General features: G+C 42.3%; 1 protein-coding gene across 1 annotated transcript in view; it reads left to right on the plus strand.

The window, feature by feature from the left end:
- The first annotated feature begins 470 nt into the window (after window positions 1–470).
- LanA (laminin subunit alpha) overlaps window positions 471–27,479 on the plus strand; it is a 389,558-nt gene continuing 362,549 nt past the window's right edge. The window contains exon 1 of the mRNA XM_067152600.2: window positions 471–693. Within this exon, the coding sequence (XP_067008701.2) occupies window positions 475–693 (219 nt within the window). The 5' untranslated portion in view covers window positions 471–474. The remainder of the gene's footprint in view (window positions 694–27,479) is intronic.

Below are 27,479 nucleotides of genomic sequence, written 5' to 3' on the forward strand. Positions count from 1 at the left end.
AATTAATAATACCTCTCTGTGTCCGTGCGACGTAAAGTAAATTCTAAAAAAAAAAAAAAAAAAAGCGTTAAACATTTAAATCAAGAAGGACATCTACAAGCAGCAAAGAAATACTGTATGCCGCAGAAAAAAATCGGATTGGACTGGCTTCCCAGCCAGTTTAAATGTGCGTGTCCTGGCGGTTTACTTCAAAAAAAGTTAAACACTATTGGGGATAACGGAGATACTGCTTTCTATACGACATGCTGTAAAAAAAAGATATACTGTGAATTATCGGATTAGTATTTTATTAAATTAGAAACCTAGAAGACACTTGTGAAGGAAAGACACTCTCCCTTCGATAGAAGTATGCGTGTACGAGTGCGGTGTGTGCACGGTGACGTCACGCCAGAGCGACCAATGGTATAGCTGTCATTCCTGGACTGGTCTCAGCTGGGGGAAAGCGCTCAGTTCGAGTATGTCAGTGCAGCCGTCATGATCGTCCCGGGTTGTGCGGTGATCCTGTTGCTACTGGCGCAGGCCATCGCTGTCCAGGGAGTTATCCTCACCCCACCGTACTTCAACTTGGCCGAAGGCCGGCGTATCGAGGCTACGGCGACCTGCGGGGTGGGCACCCCAGAGCCAGAACTTTATTGTAAGCTGGTAGGAGCTAATGCAGGCAGTGATACGAACATCAATCTCATCCAGGGTCAGGTATGTGCCATTTGATTATACTGCCCCTTCGTGACTATTTAACTGCATATCCTGGTTTTCCAAATGTTTTATGCAGGTTCCTTTGCCGCTTTCCTTTCAGTGTAGCTCTAACACAAGTTGTTGCGCTGACTCGCTCCCACGGTTAGAGCGCTCGATTTCTGAGCCTAAGTTGGCGGTACTGTCACTGTCTATAGAGATTCTTGAATGGAATATCGTACTATATAAATTTGAGGGTACTCAGTTGATTGGGTACAAAAAATTACACTTTAAAAAACCTTTAGTTTGCAGTGAGAACCTAAACGATGTCTCCCGTGGACTCTGGAGGTCACATGACGTACAGGATTATCAGTTTTTTGTTGATTACCTACACGTTACAAAAAGGAAATCATAATATCTTCCGAAATCCCAGGGAAAAGGCATTGTGTTTGAGCATGAGAATATTACTCGGGGATACAGCTGGGTCGGAGGACCAGTACTTCCCCCAGATGGCCTCACCTGCTATGCTGAACGGGGGCTTTGTGGGGGATGGGAAGATTGGAAGGGATATGCCGTGGCCAGGCATTTGCCTGGAGAAAAAGTGGAAAGCCACCTCGAGGATGGCTGAGGTCGGAATCGAACCCCCCTGTACTCAGTTGACCTCCCAAGGCTGAGTAGATCCCGTTCCGTTCTAGTCCTCGTGCCACTTTTCAAATATCGTGGCGGAACCTGGAATCGACCCCGGGCCTCCGGTGGTGACAGCTTATCACTCTAACCACTACACCATAGAGACAGACATTCTAAAATTATAATAATTAATATTTAACCGCCTTTTTTTCTTTGATAATTCAAAATACATGGCGCATTGATTTACACATGACTACGACTTTTGTTTGGTTTTTTGCATTTGAAATATATTCTGCTAACATGAAATGTTTTAAAAATTAGGTCATGGGTATATTGTTCCAGTTCTCAATTGCTCAAGTATCAGCCTTCACTTTGCACTCCACAGTTGGGAACAGTCTGTTCTTTGTCAGCATGTAAATTGCTGACTGTTGTGTAATCTTCACGAACTGCAGCACACACACACACACACGTGTAGTTTCATTGGCGCCGAGCGAGTTGGCCGTGCGGTTAGGGGCGCGCAGCTGTGAGCTTGCATTAGGGAGATAGTGGGTTCGAACCCCACTGTCGGCATTCCTGAGGATGGTTTTCCGTGGTTCCCGCTTTTCACACCAGGCAAATGTTGGAGCTGTACCTTAATTAAGGCCACGGCCGCTTCCATCCCACCCCTAACCTTTTTCCTCTTCCATCGTCGCCGTAAGATCCATGTGTCGGTGCGTCGTAAAACCAAAAAAAAAGTTTCTTTGTCGCAGACAAAGTCTTTACTTCCAGAGTTGCAGTTCGATGTACATCTCGTCACACTAAAAGTAATCGGCCGCAAATAGGTAATTTCACGAGTACAAGTAGAACGAAAAAGGAGCACTTTAGTATCTATAGCAATACAATGCTCCAGAATTTATCTAGAGAGAATCCGGAGCTCAACTTGTATTTGTATGTCCAGCCCTTGTCCCCTTTCTCTACGAGGACCGGTGTGAAGTGAGATGAATCTTCGTAGCGAATGTTTACGACCGTATGCCCTTCGTTATGCCAACCTCATCAGATGAGTTTGAGATGAAATGAATGACGTGATATATGATAAATAGGAGGGAAAAGGGCCCAGTACAGGCACATAGCATACTCCTGTAGAATTGTACCAAGAAGTCCACTCAAGACTTAACGTCTCCATCCGATGGACGGATCACTATTAACAGCGCATACGCCTTCACTCCACATGAACACTTCGGGGAGGTTTGGAATAGAATCCAGGGATTTGGCACGCCATCTAGTGATTAGAAATTGTACACTACCACCTCTCCTAATCTGCCGGCCAACATTTTGATGGACACATTTTCGACCAACGGGACACGAACCTACTAACCACGGGGTCAGGCCGTATAGACTTGACAGCATAATGAGCATGGCCACCAGGTGGGCTAAATGTGTATTTAGTTTTACTAACTAACGAATAACTACAAAATTAAAAAGAATAATGAAAATGTACACCAATATAAAACATTCAAATACGTAGATAATGATAATGTATACAGAGAACAAAACTTTCAGTAGGGAAATATGTTTCATTTTTGCATATAAACTCTTTGGGTCGCAGTGAAATTGGACTAGTCAAAAGAGTCACTGAATGAGTGGCTATATTTCTAGAAAATAGATCTTAGAGAATTAGGGTAGGCGAAGCTTTATCTGTCCTTGTAATAATTAAGAGAGGGAATTCCTCAAGGTAGTATTATTGGACCTTTATGTTTTCTTATATATATCAATGATATGAGTAAAGAAGTGGAATCAGAGATAAGGCTTTTTGCAGATGATGTTATTCTGTACAGAGTAATAAATAAGTTACAAGATTGTGAGCAAGTGCAAAATGACCTCGATAATGTTGTGAGGTGGACAGTGAGAGATGATAAACGGGGTTAAAAGTCGCAAATAGGAAAAGTCCTCTCAGTTTTAATTACTGCGTTGATGGGGTAAACGTTCCTTTTGGGGATCATTGTAAGTGCCTAGGTGTTAATACAAGGAACTATTTTCTTTGGGGTAATCGCATAAATATGATTGTAAATAGAGGGTACAGATCTCTGCTAATGGTTATGAGGGCATTTAAGGGTTGTAGTAAGGAGGTAAAGGAAAGGGCATATAAGTCTCTGGTAAGACCCCAACTAGAGTAACTTATGGTTCCAGTGTATGGGACCCTTACCAGGATTACTTGATTCAAGAACTGGAAAATATCCATAGAAAAGCAGCTCGATTTGTTCTGGGTGATTACCGACAAAAGAGTAGCGTTACAAAAATTTTACAAAGTTTGGGCTGGGAAGACTAGGAAGAAAGGAGACGAGCTGCTCGACAACTGGTATGGTCCGAGCTGTCAGTGGAGAGATGGCGTGGAATGACATTGGTAGGCGAATACATTTGAGCGGTGTCTTTAAAAGGAGGAAGGATCACAATATGAAGATAAAGTTTGAATTCAAGAGGACAAATCGGGACAAATATTCGTTTATACGAAGGGGAGTTAGGGATTGGAATAACTTACCAAGGGAGATGTTCAATAAATTTCTTTGCAATCATTTAAGGAAAGGCTAGGAAAACAACAGATAGGGAATCTGTCACCTGGGTGACTGCCCTAAATGCAGATCAGCATTGATTGATTGAATGATTGGCTGACTGAACTTGCATGAAAAATTGAGTGCACATAGGTGCGATAAATGAAGGCTATAATACAAAAAACGATAACATTGTGGCGATAGACAGCTCTTGAATTGGTTGAAGTTCCCGATATTCTTGGTCATTGGAGCCATGAGTTATTCTTGGCTTGCACACTGTGCTAATAAACTGGTGCACTTCTGTGTTTTCAGAACACGTTTAAATGGATGCTCTTTGGCACCAACCAGATGCATATAGGGCTGTAAAATAATGTACTGTAAATAATTTTTTTTCTGCTTTCTGGTCGACTGAAAGGGGACATATTGCTGATTTATGACCAAAATCCACGACTGTAGGTCGTGGAAAGAGGTCGCCATCTTAATGTGGGTGAAATTACATTGATAATTCCGTGCCGGCTAAAAGTGGTCGGGAATAAAGGCGGTTGGCTTAAAGGTGTGGTCAGCTGGAGAAGTTTCACTGCGTACAATATTGCAGGGAATGGGTTTCTGTTCCAAGGGTAGTTGCACTGAAGTAACATGGCAACAACGATGTTTAAGAAACGTCAATATCTTTTGTAGAAAGAAATCCGTCTTTTGTTGTAGTCAGGTAGCGGCAGAGGGCGAATTCTTGGGTCTTGGGAGCTTTGTTCACAGGAGAAATACAGCGCAAAGAACTTAAAAGATGATATAATACACGAATGTTGGTCAGTATGCTTTCAATCTGAGCCACTCGCATCCCGGCGTGCGCTACCACTGTTCAGGGGCCATTCTAGATGATGATGATAATGATGATTATATATTAAATAGATTTACTTTGTCCAGTCCGTCTAGCCGTTCTACTGGCATTCTTATGACCACTTAAATGAAATGTCTTATGGCTTTTAGTGCCGGGATATCCCCAGGACGGGTTCGACTCGCCAGGTGCAGGTCTTTCTATTTGACTCCCGTATGTGACCTGCGCGTCTTGATGAGGATGAAATGATGATGAAAACACACACACACACACACACACACACACAGCCCCCGTGCCAATGAAATTAACCAATTAAGGTTAAAATCCCCGACCCGGCCGGGAATCGAACCCGGGACCCTCTGAACCGAAGGCCAGTACCCTGACCGTTCAGCCAACGAGTCGGACACCACTTAAATAATTGCTGGCGAAGGCTTCTCCCTAGCCCGCAATACATTCTGTCCTTAGCGGGTTGCACACCAGTAGTGGCGATTAGGGGCAAAGTAGGGTGGGAGAAAACATTACATTTTAATTCCATTTTAGCCGCCTGAAAGTAGGAATTATTAAAAACAAGCAATTTGTACAAGGCCTGTTCTCTTATCAGCTAATTATTATTATTGTTTATTTTCTTTAATTATCAAAAAAATGATTAATGGATAATAATTTATAATTTCATGTGGCTATTTCTAGCCGGGTGCGGCCCTTGTAAGAACGACCCTCCGATGAGGGTGGGCGACATCTGCCATGTGTAGGTAACTGCGTGTCAATGTGGTAGACGATAGTGTTATGCGCGATGTGTGAGTTGCTGGAATGTTGGGGACAGCACAAACACCCAGTTCCCGAGCCAAGGGAATTAACCATTTAAGGTCAAAATCTCCGACCCGGTCGGGAATCGAACTCGGGGTCCGGCTCCATGGCTAAATGATTAGCGTGCTGCCCTTTGGTCACAGGCGTCCCGGGTTCGATTCCCGGCAGGGTCGGGAATTTTAACCAACATTGGTTAATTTCGCTGACACAGGGGCTGGGTATATGTGTCGTCTTCATCATCATTTCATCCTCATCACGGCACACAGGTCGCCTACGGACGTCAGATCAAAAGACCTGCACCTGGCGAACCGAACATATCCTCGGACACTCCCGGCACTGAAAGCCATACGCCAGTTTATTTTTTTCATCGAACCGGGGACTCTCTGGACCAAAGACCAGCACGCTAACCATTTAGCCACGAAGCCAGATATTGTTAGTGGAAATACGCACAAAATGTCGTTCATTGTGGCAAACCGATTTGTATAGCGCCACAGCAAGTAGTGGAGACTTTGCATGTGCTGTGAGGAAGGGTAGCAGGGGTATACAGTATTTTTTTCGCCAAGGACATGGACATTGAGGTATGATTCACCCGCTTGCTGCGCGCATTCATTGGTCTGCCAGTCTCTTTAATGTCTGTTAACTTAATTGTATAATGACGCCGTACTTCTATTTAATTGTAACGCATGTGTAATATTGTATCAACGGTGCAAGTTGCATTGTATAGTCTGTCTGTCTGTCTGTCTGTCTGTCTGTCTGTCTGTCTGTTAGGTCATCAGCCCAGAGGCTGGTTGGATCCTCAGATAGCACCACCAAAGGTTATGCGGTTATAAGGAAACCCCAAAAACCAATGGCAGCACTAAAATAAGGCGTACTGGGCAAGATGAGGAGTGAGATAGTTTGCCATTGCTTTCCTCACTGGGTCAGAAAGTACTATTGCAGCACGACTGACCCTATGAGCAGCACCTTTCATAACAATCAAATGCACTAGTCAAGCTCTGAATGCCATTACTCAGCACTACCCATACTCCAGCAACTTGCATATTGTCACAGCCATGGATGTTGACTGGGACTTCGGTGGAAGCTACACTTTACTCTGGCCTGTGCCAAGAGATGGATGCAAAAGTACTGTATCCATCAAGAAATGACAGCAGGCAGCATTGTATAGTATTGAATCAAAATCTCAACAAACTATTGTTGATGAACTGTCAACCATAACTCTCTGTCTAAATTCCCTGAGAGAGCATAAAATACTGACATTTTTTTTTAGCTTTTTTGATTTTTGATGTAAATACCCCCCCCCCACACACACACACCCCTGGTGTTGTCTGTACATTTTTCTTCCCCCACTTGCCCAGTCGCCGCTACTGTTGCACACAGTAGCCTAGTGGACGTAAAGATGGAATCTAAAGGAATAAAAATGGCAGGTGACTATAGGCAAACCTGCAATTTCAACAAAGCTTGATACACATATATGATTTAATACTATCTGGAGAGAAATACTGCGGCGGGGGAGTGTGTGTGTGTGTGTGTGTGTGTAAGACACGCCTAGCACCCCTAGGGGTGGAGTGGGGAGGGGGAGGAGGTAGTGACATGTAGAAATAATTAAAAAAACGACCCTATTAATGTTGAATACACAGTTTTTGGGGTTGTTAACATGAATACTGACACTCCGCATGAGACTGAAGCCCAAGTACCGCCACCATCGGCATGGGGAGTGAGGAGGGGTGAAAAAGAAAATGTCCAAAATAAGAGGTTATGGATGTAACTATGTGGTTATGTGAGTATGTTCCAGCATAGTTCTCAACCAGACTTGGTACACATATTAGGCTACTTACAATGCGGAAAAAATACTGTGGGGATAGGACATCCCTAACACTCCTACGTTTGGGGGTTGGTAGAGAGTGACATTAAAAAATAATCAAAAAAATCAATATTAGTATCGAATCCATACTTTGCGGGGCCGCTGAGACTCCAGGTGATGTTTAAGTCTTTTTTTTTTTTTTTTTGCTATTGGCTTTACGTCGCACCGACACAGGTAGGTCTTATGGCGACGATGGGACAGGAAAGGACTAGGACTGGGAAGGAAGCGGCCGTGGCCTTAATTAAGGTACAGCCCCAGCATTTCCTGGTGTGAAAATGGGAAATCACGGAAAACCGTCTTCAGGGCTGCTGACAGTGGGGTTCGAACCTACTATCTCCCAAATACTGGATACTGGCCGCACTTAAGCGACTGCAGCTATCGAGCTCGGCCGTTTAAGTCTTCATCGGCATTGGGGTGAAAAGGGGTGTAAAAGAAAATGTCCAAAATGAACGAGATTATGGATGGATGTGTGTGTTTCAGCCTAGCTCTCAAGCAAACACAGTGCATATACGAGTTACTATCTGGGGCAAGACACTCCTAGCTCGATCCTGGCTCAGGCCGGTGATATTTCAAGGTGCTCAAATACGACAGCCTCTTGTCGGTAGATTCACTGGCACGTAAATTGAACTCCTGCGGGACTAAATTTCGCCACCTCGGCGTCTCCGAAAACCGTACAAGTAGTTAGTGGGACGTAAAAAAAATGTATGTATGCATGTTTAGTCCTCAGCCCGAAGGCTGGTTGGATCCTCAACAGCTCCGCCATCAGCTGTCATAAAAGGCCTAGGCATCACTGAAGAGGCGTACTAGGGAAATGAGGAGTGATGTAGTTTCCCGTTGCTTTCCTCACCGAGCCAGAAGTTGCTATTACATATCAGTCTGCCAAGCCCACTGAAATGCATGCACCAACTGACTCTATGAGCAACATTTTCACACCATTCATAGCAGGGACTGGCTGCATAAGGAATGGCATTACTAGCATCACTCATACCTCAGTCACTTTCATCTTGTCAAAGCCAACGATAAAGCTGAGACAGATCAATGAAAGTAACAATATTGCTCTAGTCCATACCAGAAGACATAGTGCACCGTAAACACTACGTCCTGCCAGCAAAGGCATGTAAAAACAGTAACATTATTATTATTACACCCCTAGCACTCCTACGGTTGGGGATTGGGAGGTATTGACTTGAAAGTATAATTGAAAACGACCAATATTAGTGTCAGATCCATACTTGTCGGGGTCGCTGAGATGAATTGTTACATTCTGGACCGAATAAAATGCACGGTAAGCAGAACAGAACATTGGCATTATTACAGCAACAAATCCATTTATTTTCATGATATATATTTAAACGCCTCGTGTACTCTTTGTCTCTTCTGGAACATAATTTGTAATACAGTGGAACCTTGGATTGCGAGCATAATTCGTTCCGGCAACATGCTTGTAAGCCAAAGCGCTCGTATATCAAAGCAAGTTTTCCCATAAGAAACAATTGAAACGCGGATGATTCGTCCACAACACAAAAATATTTATTCGCATACCATTTCTAAAACAAAATACAACGTAAAACAAATTAAAGTGCACTTTTCCTTACAATAGAATCATTGTTCGTGTGAGGGAGACGAGAGATGACATGAGAAGAGTTACTGTGTAGCCCGAATTTCACTAACGGAATCACTGCTATCTGTTGGCTCACTGAAGTTGTTTTCTTTTCATTCAACTTTAACGAGGAAACTCTCCAATGACTGTCGCTTTTGCCTCTTTGACGATTTCACGAAAATGTGACATTGCATTGTCATTGAACTGATTCGTCGCTCGCACTGTTACAGCCTCATTCGGGTGGTGTTTTTCTACAAAATTTTGCGCCATTTCCCACATTTTGCACTTCTTCCGAATCTCAGTTGAAGTGAGAGATTCTATTGACTTTTCCTCCTCCTCTTCCCCGGACGAGGTCTCCATAACCTCCTCCTGTTGTTCGCGATGCAGGTCCATCAAATCGTTGGTGGTCAGTTCCTAGCTATGCTCTTCCACCAGCTCTTGAATGTCCTTGTCATTCACCCCCAGCCCCATAGTCTTCCCTAAGGACACAGTTTCATCGGCAATCGGCGGCTCATTGTCACCAACAATCCCCTCAAAGTCACGTCTAAGAACACACTTACAGTAGGCCCCAGCTTTCCTCAAGTGGAAGTGAGAGTTCTCTTGGTGACTCCATCTCAGGCTTTATCGATGATCTTCACGCAGTTCACGATGGGGAAATGATTTCTCCCAAACTCTCGGACGGTAATGTTTGTTTCTTCGGTCACTTCGAAGCATCGCTGAAATAGTGCTTTGGTGTTTAGCTTCATGAAGTTCTAAATGACTTGCTGATCCATAGGTTGGAGTGGTGGAGTAGTGTTGGGAGGAAGGAACTTAACTCTTAGACGCTCGTACTGCGGAAGCTCACTCGCTTATCAAGTTACAATGATTTATTTAAAATATTTGCTCGTCTTACAAAACACTCGTAGACCAAGTTACTCGCATTCCGAGGTTTCACTGTAATTCTGTTATTAAAGGCGCAAAAGACCTCCTTTTTTCTTTAATTAGGAGTCTTTCCTCATAAGATAATGCAGAAAATGGCTTCAGCAACAAGTTCTTCACTACGTCAATATTTTTTAAAATTTGTTTTACGTCGCACCGATACAGATAGGTCTTATAGCGACGATGGGATAGGAAAGGGCTAGGAATGGGAAAGAAGCGGCCGTGGCCTTAATTAAGGTACAGGCCCAGCATTTGCCTGGTGTGAAAATGGGAAACCACGGGTAACCATCTTCAGGGCTGTCGACAGTGGGGCTCGAACCCACTATCTCCCAGATGCAAACTCACAGTTGCGCGCCCCTAACCGCACGGCCAACTCTCTCGGTACACCAATTTTGAAAACATTAAGTGCTAATCAAATCTATCTATCACTACTGATCTGCATTTAGGGCAGTCGCCCAGGTGGCAGATTCCCTGTCTGTTGTTTTCCTAGCCTTTTCTTAAATGATTGCAAAGAAATTTGAAATTTATTGAACATCTCCATTGGTAAGTTATTCCAATCCCTAACTCCCCTTCCTATAAATGAATATTTGTCCCAATTTGTCCTCTTGAATTCCAACTTTATCTTCATATTGTGATCTTTCCTACTTTTAAAGACACCATCCAAACTTATTCGTCTACTGATGTTCTCCCACGCCATTTCTCCACTAACAGCTTGGAACATACCACTTAGTCGAGCAGCTCGTCTCCCTTCTCCCAAGTCTTCCCAGCCCAAACTTTGCAACATTTTTGTAACGCTACTCTTTTGTCGGAAATCGCCCAGAACAAATCGAGCTGCTTTTCTTTGGAGTTTTTCCAGTTCCTGAATCAAGTAATCCTGGTAAGGGTCCCATACACTGGAACCATACTCTAGTTGGGGTCTTACCAGAGACAAATATGCTCTCTCCTTTACATCCTTACGACAACCCCTAAATACTCTCATAACCATGTGCAGAGATCTGTACCCTTTATTTACAATCATATTTATGTGATTTCCCCAATGAAGATCTTTCCTTATATTTATACCTAGGTATTTACAATGATCCCCAAAGGGAACTTTCACCCCATCAACGCAAATTAAAACTGAGGACTTTTCCTATTTGTGAAACTCACAACCTGACTTTTATGCCCGTTTATCATCATACCATTGCCTACTGTCCATCTCACAACATTATCGAGGTCATTTTGCAGTTGCTCACAATCTTGTAACTTATTTATTACTCTATACAGAATAACATCATCTGCGAAAAGCCTTATCTATGAATCCACTTCTTTACACATATTATTGATATATATAAGAAAATATAAAGGTCCAATAATACTGCCTTGAGGAATTCCCCTCTTAATTTTTACAGGGACAGATAAAGCTTCACCTACTCTAATTCTCTGAATTCTGTTTTCTAGAAACAGAGCCACCCATTTAGTCACTCTTTTGTCAAGTCCAATTGCACTCATTTTTGCCAGTAGTCTTCCATGATCTACCCTATCAAATGCCTTAGATAAGTCAATCGCAATACAGTCCAATTGACCTCCTGAATACAGGATATCTGCTATATCTTGCTGGAATCCTATAAGTTGGGCTGCAGTGGAATAACCTTCCCCAAACCCAAACTGCCTTCTGTCAAACCATTTATTAATTTTACAACGTTTTAATATGAAGTAAGGCTGTGATAGCCATGGGCCGTAGTCACTGGCTTCTGATCAAAATGGCCACGGCTCGAATTCCGCCAATGCATGGGAGACTTTTGAAATTGTCACGACCCTTGTTTGGATACCACGCAAACCCATAGATCCCGTGAATAGTTGCGCAGACTGCAAGTTTACTTTTTGTTTTTTAATGCGCATACAAATGTACATATGTGTGAAGTTTTCCTGTCATTATCTCTCCTCTACCAGGTGTCCGGCTCCGTGGCTAAATGGTTAGCGTGCTGGCCTTTAGTCACAAGGGTCCCGGCTTCGATTCCCGGCAGGGTCGGGAATTTTAACCATCATTGGTTAATTTCGCCGGCACGGGGATTGGGTGTATGCCATCTTCATCATCATTTCATCCTCATCACTACGTGCAGGTCGCCTACGGGAGTCAAATTAAAAGACCTGCACCTGCCGAGCCGAACATGCCCTCGGATACTCCTGGCACTAAAAAACCATACTCCATTTCATTTCACCAGGAAATTAATAAGTCCATAGTTTTCAGCCATCTACTTGCACTTCTGCGATTCTGAATGTTGAAATGCCTTCGAGAAGATGTTGCTTTAGGGAGTTCGACTGCAAGAGTGCGTACATCCCTGACTAACCCACACATATGGTTTCCATCGAGACTGCCAGCGTTGCCCTTCCAAGCGGCCAGACCCTCAGTTTTTGTTGTCTAATTGGCGTGGCTGACAAACACAGCACAGCTTCTGTGCCAACAGTGATCTAACAAGAAAAAAACATATTTCCCATACAATTGAAGTCATGTGAAATATGCGGGTGTACGCTAGTGTATATCACCGAGATCCGTAGCAAAACAGCGAATTGCAAGCCGTCAGAAGAGATGGCCTGCATCCTACTTCCTTGAAATAATTGAAGAAAAGTCCCCGTAAACAACTGATAGGCGAAAGCCCTAGATGTAGATCAGTGCTGAGTGATTTGATTGATTGATTGATTGATTGATTGATTGATTGATTGATTGATTGATTGATTGATTGATTGAAAGCAATTTTACAGGCTAGGTTGAGTGTTCGGGCCCGTGGGAGAACTTCAACACGATATGTGGATCTGCTTATTATAAACAGTTGTAATTCGTCTCCAGCAGTCCATGAGAATGGCTGAGGGTATTTGTGGCACAAAATAAGGACCGATACTACAAATTATTCTATAATTTCAAATGCCCGAATCAGGACAAGTTTTTACTTGAGTTCTTTATTGTCTTCATGTAATATTAGCAGATAATTAATATTCGACGTCTTTTTCAGGCTTCAGGCTTGATTATTTATACATGCCGATATTCGTCGAGTGAGTTGGCCGCGCTGTTAGGTCGCGTAGCTGTGAGCTTACGTTCGGGAGATGGTGGGTTCGAATCCCTCTGTCGGCAACCCTGAAGATGTTTCTTCTGTGGTTTCCCATTTTCACACCAGGCAACTACTGGGGCTGTACCTTAATAAAGGCCACGGCTACTGCCTTCTCAATCATATGTCTTTCTTTCCCGTCCTTGCGTCGATGTATTAGTGCGACATTAAATCACTAACAAGTCGATATTTGGCCTATGCCATCAACATATTGCAGCACAGTAAAATATGTTGAAAGTTTTCAGTCTAATGAAATGAAATGGCATATGGCTTTTAGTGCCAAGAGTGTCCGAGAACAAGTTCGGCTCGCCAGCTGCAGGTCTTTTGATTTGACATCCATAGTCGACCTGCGCGTCGTGATCAGGATAGAATGATGATGACGACACATACACCCAGCCCCCGTGCCAGAGAAATTAACCAATTATGGTTAAAATTCTAGACCCTACCGGGAATCGAACCCTGGACTCCTGTGACCAAAGGCCAGCACGCTAACCATTTAGCCATGGAGCAGTCTAATAAAATACTATAATAGAGTGGACTGGGAAAAGTTCAAACGGATAGGAAAGTTTAAATATCTAGGTGAGTGGATTGAACGCAACATGTCTGAGAAAGAAGCTTTCATGTCACGCATGAATAAAATGGCATATCCTTTAACTAAGGATGTCTGAAACAAAAGATCAATATCCTTCACCGCCAAGCTCAGATATTGCTGCACCGGCATTCGCCAGGAGGCCCTTTAAGAAGCAGAGTGCCTTGCATTGAACAAAAGCGGGCTTATTGCAAAACTTGAGATTGAAAAGGAAGAAAGAACAAGATTTTCAGGAAAATCTCGGGCCCCATTAAAGATAACAGTGAATGGAGAATACCATATGCAAAAGATAACCGATACGATTCAGAAGATGTTCTCTATGGTCACGTAACAAGAATGAGACCTACAACGTCTCGTACTTCCAGTGTAAGAAGACAAAAGGTAGGCCTACCTGGTTCGCTGAGGTAGAAAAGGATCTACAATAAGTGGTCATCACACATGATATCCAGGAACGCAACCCACCTAAGAAGAAACTTCAGGACCACAAGGGTATCGAAGAAAAGCCGAAGCTGAAAACAAGTTAAACGTGGCAAGAAAGGAACAACACCGACAACGAATGCGCGAGTACTTGGCAAATTTTACAGCCCGAGGAAGGAGACAGTTGAAATGACGTGGTCCTTAGTTGGCCGAAACGACATGAATAATAATAATAATGATGATCTTTGGTTTTACGTTCCAACCACGTCTGGATGGGGGCTGTCCCCAACCTGTCGTAAAAGGAGACTTAAAGGGCCAGGGGTTCTTTCTTGGGATCGTGGTTTGGAAGCTATGGTTCTTAGTTCTCTACCATTGCTTCAACTTATTTGTGTCCTCACAATTTTTTCCAGTTCGACCTCCCTTGGTAACCCTTGTTCTCTACCAACCAGACGGTTTTAGGTTGCCGAGGACTAGGGTGTCTTTAATTTCCATGGTCTTCGTGGCTCTTCCCCGTCTTTTGCCAGTACCGCCAATACCTAAGGATTGGAAATCTTCCCTCTTCCCCTCTGATTGATATTAGGCCTGATAGAGGATGGCTGCCTAGTTGTTCTTCCTCCTAAATCATTGACCACCACCACTACTCTTACTTCCCGCTATCTACGTACTTTTACGATAGATCGGAATGTTGTCGCGCAGGAGTTCCTTTGTAGCAAACCTATATTATTTTCTAGAAAATATATCTCAGAGAATTAGAGTAGGCGAAGCTTTATCTGACCCTGTAATAATTAGGAGGGGGAATTCCTCAAGGCAGTATTATTGGACCTTTATGTTTTCTTATACATATAATATATCGATGATATGAGTAAAGAAGTGGAATCAGAAATGAGGCTTTTTGCGGATGATGTTATTCTGTACCGAGTGCTAAATAAGTTACAAGATTGTGATCAACTGCAAAATGACCTCGATAATGTTGTGCGATGGTTAAAAGTCAAGTTGTGAGTTCACAAATAGGAAAAGTCCTCTCAGTTTTAATTACTTTGTTGATAAATAAAATTTAAATAAAACAAAATTTACAAATCTCTTCACATGGGTTTGAGGGTATTTAGGGGTTGTAGTAAGGACATAAAGGACAGGACATAACTAGAGTACGGTTCCTGTGTATGGGACCCTCACCAGGACTACTTGATTCAAGAACTGGAAAAAATCCAAAGAAAGGCAGCTTGATTTGTTATGGGTTATTTCCGACAAAAGAGTAGCGTTACAAAAATGTTGCAAAGTTTGGGCTGGGAAGACTTGGGAGAAAGGAGACGAGCTGCTCGACTAAGCGGTATGTTCCGAGCTGTCATTGGAGAGATGGTGTGGAATGACATTAGTAGATGAATTTGAGTGGTGTCTTCAAAAGTAGGAAAGATCACAATGCGAAGATAAAGTTGGAATTCAAGAGGACAGATTGGGGCAAATATTCGTTTATAGGAAGGGGAGTTAAGGATTGGAATAATTTACCACCGAGCTCGATAGCTGCAGTCGCTTAAGTGCGGCCAGTATCCAGTAATCGGGAGATTGTGGGTTCGAACCCCACTGTCGGCAGCCCTGAAGATGGTTTTCCATGGATTCCCATTTTCACACCAGGCTGCACCTTAATTAGGGCCACGGTCGCTTCCTTCCCATTCCTAGGCCTTTCCTATCCCATCGTCGCCATAAGACATATCTTTGTCGGTGCGACGTAAAGCAAATAGCAAAGGAATAATTTACCAAGGGAGATGTTCAATAAATTTCCAATTTCTTTGAAATCATTTAAGAAAAATTTAGGAAAACAACAGATAGGGAATCTGCCACTTGGGCGACTGCCCTAAATGCAGATCAGTATTGATTTAGCGATACATGGCTTCAAATACCACCGAACAGATCAGCGCTCTACTGTAAATGTAATCTTGGAACAGGTGGATCATTTTAATTTACATGATGTGTATTCTCGCAGGGTGATAGTTTAGTGAGTGAAATAGGATCCAAATGTAGCAGATTTAAATAGCGATCAACTGTATTCCATAAGAAAGAAGTGGGTTCTCAGATGAAACTAACCTTGCATCGCTGCTGTACGGAGTGAAAGCTTTGTGGACTCGAGATATCTTATTCATAAGCTGAAAATAACGGATATGAACGCAGGAAGAATGATTGCTAGCACAAACAGGGGGAAACAAAGCAGTCGTGATGAGTATATTAAGGCTGTTAGGATCAAACTCAAAGGAGGAAACTGTGCCTACGAACCGTTTTCGTTGGTGACTGGCTAGTCGGTGGATCGCTTTTCATTATGAAAATTGGGAGAATCTTGTCTACCAAAGCTTCTTTACTCAGCAACATATTCCTATGTTATACATCCTACCTTCAAGTTTATTTCGATTAAGATACAGAGTTCAGTAAAAGTAGACATTTCATATATTGTAGTGTCTAATTTTTATTATTGCAAAATTAATGACTCTATTGACGAGGATGTGACAATACTACTTGCATTACGGTACCTCCCTGAGGCCATGTACCGTAGGTGTTTAGAGTTTTTAGATGAAGACTCTCAATAAAGGATGAAACAATATATTTAGGAGGGTAAAACGTGAGCAAAATACCAATATGTCATGGTATTATTCGTCTTCTTCTTCTTTCCGATTTTGGCCATCTAAGGACCACTTTTTTCTTGCCTCTCAATAGTTCTTCATCCTTTCAGTTTCCGTTTCGTCCTCTCTTGTGTTCTCCTCCCGTTCTCCTGGAAACCCTTGGAATGTTGTATCTAAGTTGTTCTGTCTTGTGTTATATCTTCTGTTATTCCAATGTCTGTCATATTTTGTTACCCTTTGGATCCACTGGTTTCCGTTCTTCTAAATATGGTTGAACTCTCGTTTTGTCAATGTGCTGTTATCAGTCCTCATTATGTGACCAAAAAATGCAATTCTCCTCTTTCTGGTCGTGTCTGACAACCTTTCATTTTCTTCGTCCTTGTATAGATCTTTATTCCTCCTATGTCTAAACACTCTCTCTCCGGCCCCGCGGTGTAGGGGGAACGCGTCCGCCTGCCACCCGGCGGCCTCCCGGTTCGATTCCCGGGTGGGTCAGGGGTTTTTGATTGTAAATGATTTATATCTCTGGCCTGGGGACTGAGTGTTTGTGTCGTCCTTAACGTTCCTTTCCTCGATTTCAACACTTTACACTTCCTCCATTCCAATTACACGCAGGTTCATATCACATGGTGCAAGTAGGGCCAAAAGATCTCTATAGGTCGGGGCCCCGAACAAATAGCATTAAAAACATGTTTAAACTCTTCTTTTTCTGTTTTCAATGGTCCCCGGATTTCCTATCCTTTTTTATCTCTTCTATTTCACAATTTTCTGGCATACACACTCTGGTTTCATTACTGTGTTGCAGTGTTCGATTTTAGCTTTCTTTGAGATATTCTTCATATCTTTAGTGAGTTGGTACGCTAGTTCCAGTCTTCTTTCAGTTGATCTGTTTGTCTCCTTATCGAGTCCATTAATCTGAACTATTTCACCTAGGTAATTAAATTTATTAACCTTGTTGATTTTTCCGTATTTGCACTGTGCGTGAATCTCTAATACGGGTCATGAATTTAGTCTTCTCAAAAGATATCTGCAGTCCAACTGTTTCTGCTATTTCTTTCACAAGGTTGCTTTGTTCTAAGGAGTCCGGCTGCATGGCTAAATGGTTAGCGTGCTGGCCTTTGGTCACAGGGGTCCTGGGTTCGATTCCCGGCAGTGTCGGAAATTTTAACCATCATTGGTTAATTTCGCTGGCACGGGGGCTGGGTGTATGTGTTGTTTTAATCATAATTTCATCCTCATTACGACGCGCAGGTCGCCTACGGACGTCGAATCAAGACATGCACCTGGTGAGCCATACATCAAGTTCTCGGACACTACCGGAACTAAAAGTCATACGCCATTTAATTTCATTTGTTCTAAGGCAGTCTCTATACTTCTAGAGAGAATTGCTATGCCATCAAATTATTATTATTATTATTATTATTATTATTATTATTATTATTATTATTATTATTATTATTATTATTATTATTATTATTATTATTGTTGTCCGCCTCTGTGGTGTAGTGGTTAATGTGATTAGCTGCCACCCCTGGAGGCCCGGGTTCGATTCCCAGCTCTGCCACGAAATTTGAAATGTGGTACGAGGGCTGGAATGGGGTCCACTCAGCCATCCCCGAAGTGGCTTTCCGTGGTTTCCCACTTCTCCTCCAGGCAGATGCCGGGATGGTACCTAACTTGAAGCCATGGCCGCTTCCTTCCCTCTTCCTTGTCTATCCCAATCTTCCCATCCCCCACAAGGCCCCTGTTCAGCATAGCAGGTGAGGCCGCCTGGGCGAGGTACTGGTCCTCCTCCCTCGCTGAGTCCGAGGGTAAAACCAACCCTGGAGGGTAAGCGGATTAAGAAAGAAAGAAAGAAAGAAAGAAAGAAAGAAAGAAAGAAAGAAAGAAATATTATTATTATTATTATTATTATTATTATTATTATTATTATTATTATTATTATTGTTCCGAGGTTTCTGTGGAACAGCAGAGGTGAAAGAAGGTGCAGGGGTGAATGGGTCTAACTACAAATGCCAAGAAAAGAAAAATTTTAAACTTAAACTAAAGGTTATATTTCCTTTTTTTTTTAAATTCAACTTTAGCAAATTTTATAACAATGAAACGTTAGGTAAAATGAAAAGGCTTTAACCAAAACAAGACAATCCAAAATTAAGAGACGATTTAACAATCTGGGCTTCAAGCCCCAAGTTTTTACAATCCTTGAGCTACTAGCCCAACTTTACCAAGGCACAAATTTGATCAAAGAGCAGAAATCCCTTCATTCCTGGAGCACTTGCTCCCCACTCCCAATATCAAGCCTTCAAAAGGCACTCAGTATTCTAATTTTGAAAAGAGCTAACAGGCTCTCAGTTAATCAAGCCTATTCAAGGCAACATCAAATTTTACAATTACTTGGCATCAAGGCACAACTTACAAAATTAAACGGGGGTATCTTGCACCCAACCTACTGGGCCTTAGCAGAAAGAGAACAGGTTAAGTAAATGGCCCGACACACAAAAGGAATGGAGGCGTGAATATGCACTCCTACCTGAAACTTCTTAAAACCTAAAAGGCACTAGGCCAATGAAACAGGGGCTGTTCTCCAACTATGGAGGTGACCCGTATAAGAAAGAAATATGAACATTACGGAAGAAAAATTCAGTTACCAAAACGTAGTCTAAAGTCAAAATGAAGGGGAGCTCGAGAGGGTAAGGCACTCTCTATCCCCGATTTACAGTTACAAATTTACTTAAGTTTTACATAAACTGGAAGAAATTTACATATTTATAGAGATAGGTTACATGGTAAAGGTTTCGGACCTTCCCCGCGGGTAAACTGCTGAGCTAGCAAGAAATAAAGTTGTTAAGTGGCCATTACCTTGCTGAAGGGCTGCTGCCTGATGAACGAGGCACCTCCCGCCTCCTGCTACACTTCTTTTTCTTTCTTTTTTTTTTGCTAGCGGCTTTACGTCGCGCCGACACAGATAGGTCTTATGGCGACGCTGGGATAGGAAAGGCCTAGGAGTTGGAAGGAAGCGGCCGTGGCCTTAATTAAGGTACAGTCCCAGCATTTGCCTGGTGTGAAAATCGGAAACCACGGAAAACATTTTCAGGGCTGCCGATAGTGGGATTCGAACCTACTATCTCCCGGATGCAAGCTCACAGCCACGCGCCTCTACGCGCACGGCCAACTCGCCCGGTGCTATACTTCTATACTCTAGGTTAGATGTTGATCAAGTGGCCGAATAATTAAGACACACCCACAGGCTTTTAGGCTACAGTACACAGTTACACACAAAATCGAAGAAGACATACGGGATTGGCTGAAAATTAATTACAGAAATAATTGATTGGCTAACTTCAAAACTGGCGGAAAGAAAAGATTAATATTGCCAACCCACAAATGAAAGAACGAAATTTAGTAAAGAAAAAAACTTATGAGTACAAAATTTCTTCAAGAAAGTTCCTTCACTTCGCACCAGGGTGCCTGATTATAGTTTTTAGGCAGTGACATCTATGAGATAATGTCCAAACTTCTTGATAAATAGAAAACAAAAAACAAGTCGAAATTCACACAGTGACATCTTCAGAGCAAAAGTTTAAGTAGGTCCAGTTTTAAGTTCAGTGTTTCTCCAGTAGAGGAGTACTTTAAGGCGGAAAAATTCGAATGTGCGATGTAGAGGCGTACCACCCGGTACAATTATTATTATTATTATTATTATTATTATTATTATTATTATTATTATTATTATTATTATTATTATTATTATTATTATTATTATTATTACCCCTACAGCGGTGTAGGGGTAGCGTGGCTGTTGGTTGATAGCTAGTATGACTGTGAAGAATAATCTTTGGTTGGCTTGACTCTAATTTCCTTCTATTAAGCTGTGGGGAGTTCAAGTAACGGTAACCCCTGAAGCAAGAAAGATAGTAGTATTGAGAAGAGGCCCCGGGTTCGATTCCCGGCTAGGTGACTACAATTGAGAAGCTGTCTGACGGCGAGATGGCGGCCCCGGTCTAGAAAGCCAAAATTAACGGCCGAGAGAATTCGTCGTAATCTGCAGGCCTTCGGGCTGAGCAGCGGTCGCTTGGTAGGCCATGGCCCTTCGGGGCTGTTGCGCCATGGGGTTTTGGTATTATTATTATTATTATTATTATTATTATTATTATTATTATTATTATTATTATTATTATTATTATTATTATTATTATTATTATTTGGCAGGAGGGTACTCAGAATTAGGAGTTAAGGGTCAAGTTAGAAATTAAGTCAGTGGATGACGCTGTACTTATAAATCGGCATCAGAAGTGGGGGGGGGGGGGGGTGGCGGTACCCAGTAGAAAAATTGACTCGGCTGTCGAGGGTAACAGAAACAGAGGGAGACAAGGTGGCAATGGTTAGACTCAATTTTTAATTATTTAGAGATAAGAGGTGTAGCTGCAAATTCAGTCGATACCTTTATTCTTCCAAGGATCGGACCCCTATCCCCTTCCTCTGATTCAATCAATCGATCAATACTGATCTGCATTTAGGGCAGTCGCCCAGGTGGCAGATTCCCTATCTGTTGTTTTCCAAGCCTTTTCCTAAATGATTTCAAAGAAATGGGAAATTTATTGATCATCTCCCTTGGTAAGTTATTCCAATCCCTAACTCCCCTTCCTATAAATGAATATTTGCTCAAGTTTGTCCTCTTGAATTCCAACTTTATCTTCATATTGTGATCTATCCTACTTTTATAAACGCCACTCTAACTTATTCGTCTACTGATGTCATTCCACACATCTCTCCGCTGACAGCTCGGAACATACCACTTAGTCGAGCAGCTCTTCTTCTTTCTCTCAATTCTTCCCAACCCAATTGGGACATTTCTGTAACGCTACTCTTCTATCGGAAATCACCTAGAACAAATCGAGCTGCTTTTCTTTGGATTTTTTCCAGTTCCTGAATAAGGTAATCCTGGTGAGGGTCCCATACACTGGAACCATACTCTAGTTGGGGTCTTACCAGAGACTTGTATGCTCTCTCCTTTACATCCTTACTACAACCCCTAAACACCCTCATAACTATGTGCAGAGATCTGTACCCTTTATTTACAATCCCATTTATGTGATTACCCCAATGAAGGTCTTTCCTTATATTAACACCCAGATACTTACAATGATCCCCAAAAGGAACTTTCACCCCATCAACGCAGTAATTAAAACTCAGAGGACTTTTCCTATTTGTGAAACTCACAACCTGACTTTTAACCCTGTTTATCATCATACCATTGCCTACTGTCCATCTCACAACATTATCGAGGTCACGTTGCAGTTGCTCACAATCTTGTAACTTATTTATTAGGCCTACTCGATAGAGAATAACATCATCCGCAAAAAGCCTTACCTCTGATTCCACTCCTTTACTCATATAATTTATATATATTAGTGTTGAGAGAGCTGTACTACCTTTTAAAATAAAACACCAGCGCCGCCAACCAGAGGACTGTGGAGGCGCTTAGTTCATTCACAGTGGTTTGCATTCTGAATGCTTGAAAGTATTAAGTCTATAGTGAAGATTTAGGGCTTATGAGTGATTTTTTTTTTTTTAGTTCGTTTGGGCCGCCTTAGGACCACGGTGCTTGTGCATTAGCTGTGTTGTTATTGTTGTTTTTAATTGTTGCCACTTCTGGTGTTCTGGTAGGTTTGGATGCTGGTTTCTTGTTGGTACCTTGAACTTTCTGTTGCCCCAGTAATCCTCCATTTTCTTGCTGAACTCTCATTGTGCGTTCCTCGGACCATTTACTCGTCTCATTGTGGTTATGAGTGTATTATTATTATTATTATTATTATTATTATTATTATTATTATTATTATTATTATTATTAAATTTTTTATTTCGTTGGGGCCATCTATGGACCACGCTGCTTGTGTTTTAGCTGTTTCTTGATGTCATCGTTGTTGTTTTCCACAATTGGTGTTCTTAGCGGTTGGTTTGGCAGCTGTTTTCTTGTTGGTACCTCGAGCTTTCCTGATGGCCCAGTAGTCCTTCATTTTTCGGCTAAATTCAATCTTACGTTCCTCAGACCATTTCCTGGTCTCGTCTTTTGGTCTGTGGATAACTTCTGTGATGGATGTTACAAAGGATTTCGTTTTAAGAGTTGTATGATAGTTACTCCGATCAGCTATGTCATTTTGATTTATATGGAGTTCCGATAGGTCCATCTCCACTTGCTTCATCCACACGAATCCAGTAGCTTTGCCCTTGTTAGCAGCCTTAAAGATCCTATGGGATAACCTATTTGAATCCATTCTGGATAGGTGTCCGTAAAAAGCCAGTCGCCTTCTTCTGATGGCATCTATAAGATTTTCTTGGTGTTTATATAGCTCACGATTTGGTTGATACCATCGGCTTCCATCTGGTAAAATTCTTGGTCCCACTATCCGTCTCAGGAACTTTCTTTCTTGTACCTCGAGGGTTCTTAGTGGGGTCTTCTTAGTTAAATATAGACACTCTGCTGCATAGAGGACTGAAGGTCTGATTACTGCATTGTAGTGTCTTAGTTTGACATTCACCGACAGATTTTTTGAAGCATATAGTTTTCTACAGGCATGGTAAGCCTTATCTAGTTGGGTCTCCTGTGTTCAAGAGCCATTGTTTCTCTGAGGTCCTCTGAGAACCATTCCCCAAGGTACTTTACACTTTTGACTCTCTTGATGTAGATATTATCACTGACTCTCATCTTTCCAGGGGCATCTTTGATGTTAGTAACAAACTCGGTCTTTCCTATGTTGATCAAAAGACCCGTTTTAGCCGCTATTGAATGCAGTGTTTGGAGCTGAGTAGTAGCCTCCTGTATGTCATTTGCCAATAAAGTCAGATCGTCTGCAAAGGCAAGGCATGGTATCCTTAGGTTGTCGGCTTAAATACCCATCCGTAATCCAGTGTTCTCTGGAAAGAATCTCATCCACTCTCTAATTACCTTTTCCAGAACGCAATTAAATAATATACATGAGATGCCATCTCCTTGTCTCACCCCTGTTTTAATGGCGAAACTCTCCGAGAGTTGTCCTCTAAACTTTACTCTGGCTGTGGTATTGTGCAAGGTGGCTTGCACCAACCTATTGATCTTGTCGTTAAGTCCTAGTTCTCTTATTATTATTATTATTATTATTATTATTATTATTATTATTATTATTATTATTATTATTATTATTATATTCAGGCGACATAGGCGGTAGGGCATAGAGATAACTGCTCAAACATGCTTTGAATCCAGCCTTTACCTTCCACTACTCCAAGGATTTCCATGACGATGCCATGGCTTAGCATATCTACATTGTCATTATAGACCGTCATGCCTTCCAGCGTTCAGTCTGCAAGCCTCTGTGAATTTACTAAACGTCGCCACAATCCTCTATTTGCAACTAGTGCTGTGGTCTCATTTCGTTCTATACCTCTTATCTTTAAATCGTTAGAAACTGAGTCAAACCATCGTCGTCTTGGTCTACCTCTACTTCTCTTACCTTTTATAACAGAGTCCATTATTCTTCCAGGTATCTTATCCTCCTCCATTCGCCTCACATGAGCCCACCACCGAAGCCGGTTTATGCGCACAGCTTCATCCATCGAGTTCATTCCTAACTTAGCCTTTATCTCCTCATTCCGAGTACGGTACTCTCCTGCCATTGTTCCCACCCGTTTGTAACAGCAATCATTCTCGCCACTTTCATGTCTGTTACTTCTAACTTATGAATAAGATATCCTGAGTCCACCCAGCTTTCGCTCCCGTAAAGCAAAGTTGGTCTGAAAACAGACCGATGTAAAGATAGTTTCGTCTGGGAGCTGACTTCCTTCTTACAGAATACTGTTGATCGGAACTGCGAGGTCACTGCATTAACTTTATGACACCTTGATTCAATCTCACTTACTATATTACCATCCTGGGAGAAAACACAACCTAAATACTCGAAATTATCTACCTGTTCCAGCTTTGTATCACCATTCTGACATTCACTTCTGTTGAATTTCTTACCTACTGACATCACTTTAGTCTTCGAAAGGCTCATTTTCATACCATTCTCATTGCACCTATTTTCAAATTCCAAGATATTAGAGTGCAGGCTTTCGGCACAATCTGCCATCAAGACCAAGTCGTCAGCATAGGCCAAACTGCTTATAACATTTCCACCTGACTGAATCCCTCCCTGTCACTTTATACATTACAGCAGTCCATGTAAACTACGAACAGCAAATGTGAAAGATTACAACCTTGTCTAACCCCTGTAAGTACCCTGAACCAAGAACTCATTCTACCATCAATTCTCACTGAAGCCCAATTGTCAACACAAATGCCTTTGATTGATTTTAATAATCTACCTTTAATTCCATAGTACCCCAGTATGGCGAACATCTTTTCCCTCGGTACCCTGTCATATGCTTTCTCTAGATTTACGAAACATAAACACAGTTGTCTATTCCTCTCGTAGCATTTTTCAATTACCTGGCGCATACTGAAAATCTGATCCTGGCAGCCACTGTGTGGTCTGAAACCACACTGGTTTTCATCTTACTTCCTCTCAACCACTGAACGCACCCTCCCTTCCAAGATGCCAGTGAATACTTTGCCTGGTGTACTAATCAATGAGATACCTCGATAGATGTTGCAATCCTTCCTATTCTCTTGCTTATAGATAGGTGCAATTACTGTTTTTGTTCAATCTGAAGGTACCTTACCAACACTCCATGCTAATCTTACTACTCTATGAAGCCATTTCATCCCTGCCTTCCCACTATACTTCACCATTTCAGGTCTAATTTAATCTATTCCTGCTGCTTTATGACAATGGAGTTTATATTCACCATCCTTTCCACTTCCTCATCACCAACATCATTTTTCTTCCTCCCCATGAGCTTGGTTGTTCGCAATGTCACCATCCTTTTACGTTGAGAAAATCTTCAAAATTCTCCCTCCACCTCTCCAGTGATTCCCTGGGATCTATTATGATTTCACCTGAATTACCCAAAACACTATTCATTTCCTTTTTTTTCCCTCCCTTCCGAAGATTCTTTATTACTGTCCAGAAAGGTTTCCCTGCTGCTTGACCTAGCCTTTCCACGTTATTACCAAAATCTTCCCACGACTCCTTTTTGGATTCAACAACTATTTGTTTCGCTCTGTTTCTTTCATCTACATGTCTGCCTCGGTCCTTATTTGGAGCCATTTCTGATAAGCCTTCTTTTTACGTTTACAAGCTGCTCTCGCTTCATCATTCCACCGAGATGTTTGTTTTTTCCCATCTTTACACACAGTTGTTCCTAGGCATTCCTTTGATGTTTCTACTACAGCCTCCCTGTATGCCACCCATTCCCTTTCTATATCCTGAACCTACTTGCTGTCTACCGTTCGAAACTTCTCACTTATCACATCCATGTACTTCTGTCTAATTTCGTCGTCCTGGAGATTTTCTACCCTTATTTCACTTTCTCTATCCTAGGCCTAGAGATACCCCCCCCCCCCCTATGGCACTGCAGCCCTTGAAGGGCCTTGGTCTACCAAGCGACCGTTGCTCCGCCCGAAGACGTGTAGTCAGCACGACGAATCCTCTCGGCCGTTATTCTTGGCTTTCTAGACTGGGACCGCTATATCACCGTCAGATAGCTCCTCAATTCTAATTTGAGTGGACCTCGAACCAGCCCTCAGGTCCAGGTAAAAATCCCTGACCTGGCCGGGAATCGAACCCGGGGCCTAAGGGTAAGAGGCAGGCACGCTACCCCTACACTACGGGGCCGGCCTAGAGATACTTAGTTCACTACAAATGAGATAGTGGTCTGTATCGTGTAAAAATCCCCGGAAAACTCGTACATTCCTAACAGATTTCCTGAATTCGAAGTCGGTTAAGATATAGTCTATTATGGATCTGATACCCCTAGCCTCCCATGTGTAGCGGCGAATAGGCTTAGACTTGAAGAATGTATTCGTAACTGCTAAACCCATACTAGCATAGAAGTCCAGAAAACGCTTCCCATTCCCATTAGCTTCCATATTTTCCCCACATTTACCAATCACCCTTTCGTATCCTTCAGTTCTATTTCCAACTCTCGCATTGAAATCGCCCATTAGCGTGCTTTACGTCGCACTGACAGAGACAAGTCTTATGGCGACGATGGGATAGAGAAGACCTAGGAGTGGGAATGAAGCGGCCATGGCCTTAATTAAGGTATGGACCTAGGATGTGCCTGGTGTGAACATAGGAAACAACGGAAAACCGCCTTTAGGGCTGCCGACAGTGGGGTTCGAACCCACTATCTCCCGGATGCAAGCTAACACCTGCGCGCCCCTAACCGCACGGCTAACTCGTCCGGCCTTTACATTCTTACTACAACCCCTAAATATCCTCATAATCATATGAAGAGATCTGTAACCTTTATTTACAACCTCGTTGAGCAGTGTATTTTTGTTCATTCTTTTGGCTCATATAATGTACAACGTAGGTTAGGTGCAGTGTATCTGAATTCTGATAACCTGTTTCTACTATTATTCATATCACCATGGATGAGAATGGAATAGGGCAGTACTTAATTTCTAACATTTTAGTTGCCGGAATGCATACCCACACATTCCCTTCCCTTTCAACCATACGCCTCCCCAACTCCCATAAAAGTCACAAATTTCTATATTTGAAGACTTGGGATAAAACTTACAGTGAGAAATCATGCACGTGTAGGGTACTGTTTTAAATCTCCTGTGTGGACTACGTTCCAAAAATTTTTATTGAGCAATCCCCTTAAAAACACTGTAAAAAAAAATGCCTGGGAAGTGCCGGAACGCCGAAATTAAGCACTGGAACAGGGGAAGGTAAACTCTACACGTGAAATATGGTATAATGTCGGAAACGGATATCCTACTCAGTCGGAACACAACGGGCTGTGTTCTTTGTAGACTGCTCTGAGATCTTCTGAAGACATGCACCGTACTCATTTA

The sequence above is a fragment of the Anabrus simplex genome, chromosome 8, assembly GCF_040414725.1.
Source record: "Anabrus simplex isolate iqAnaSimp1 chromosome 8, ASM4041472v1, whole genome shotgun sequence".
NCBI lineage: Eukaryota > Metazoa > Arthropoda > Insecta > Orthoptera > Tettigoniidae > Anabrus > Anabrus simplex.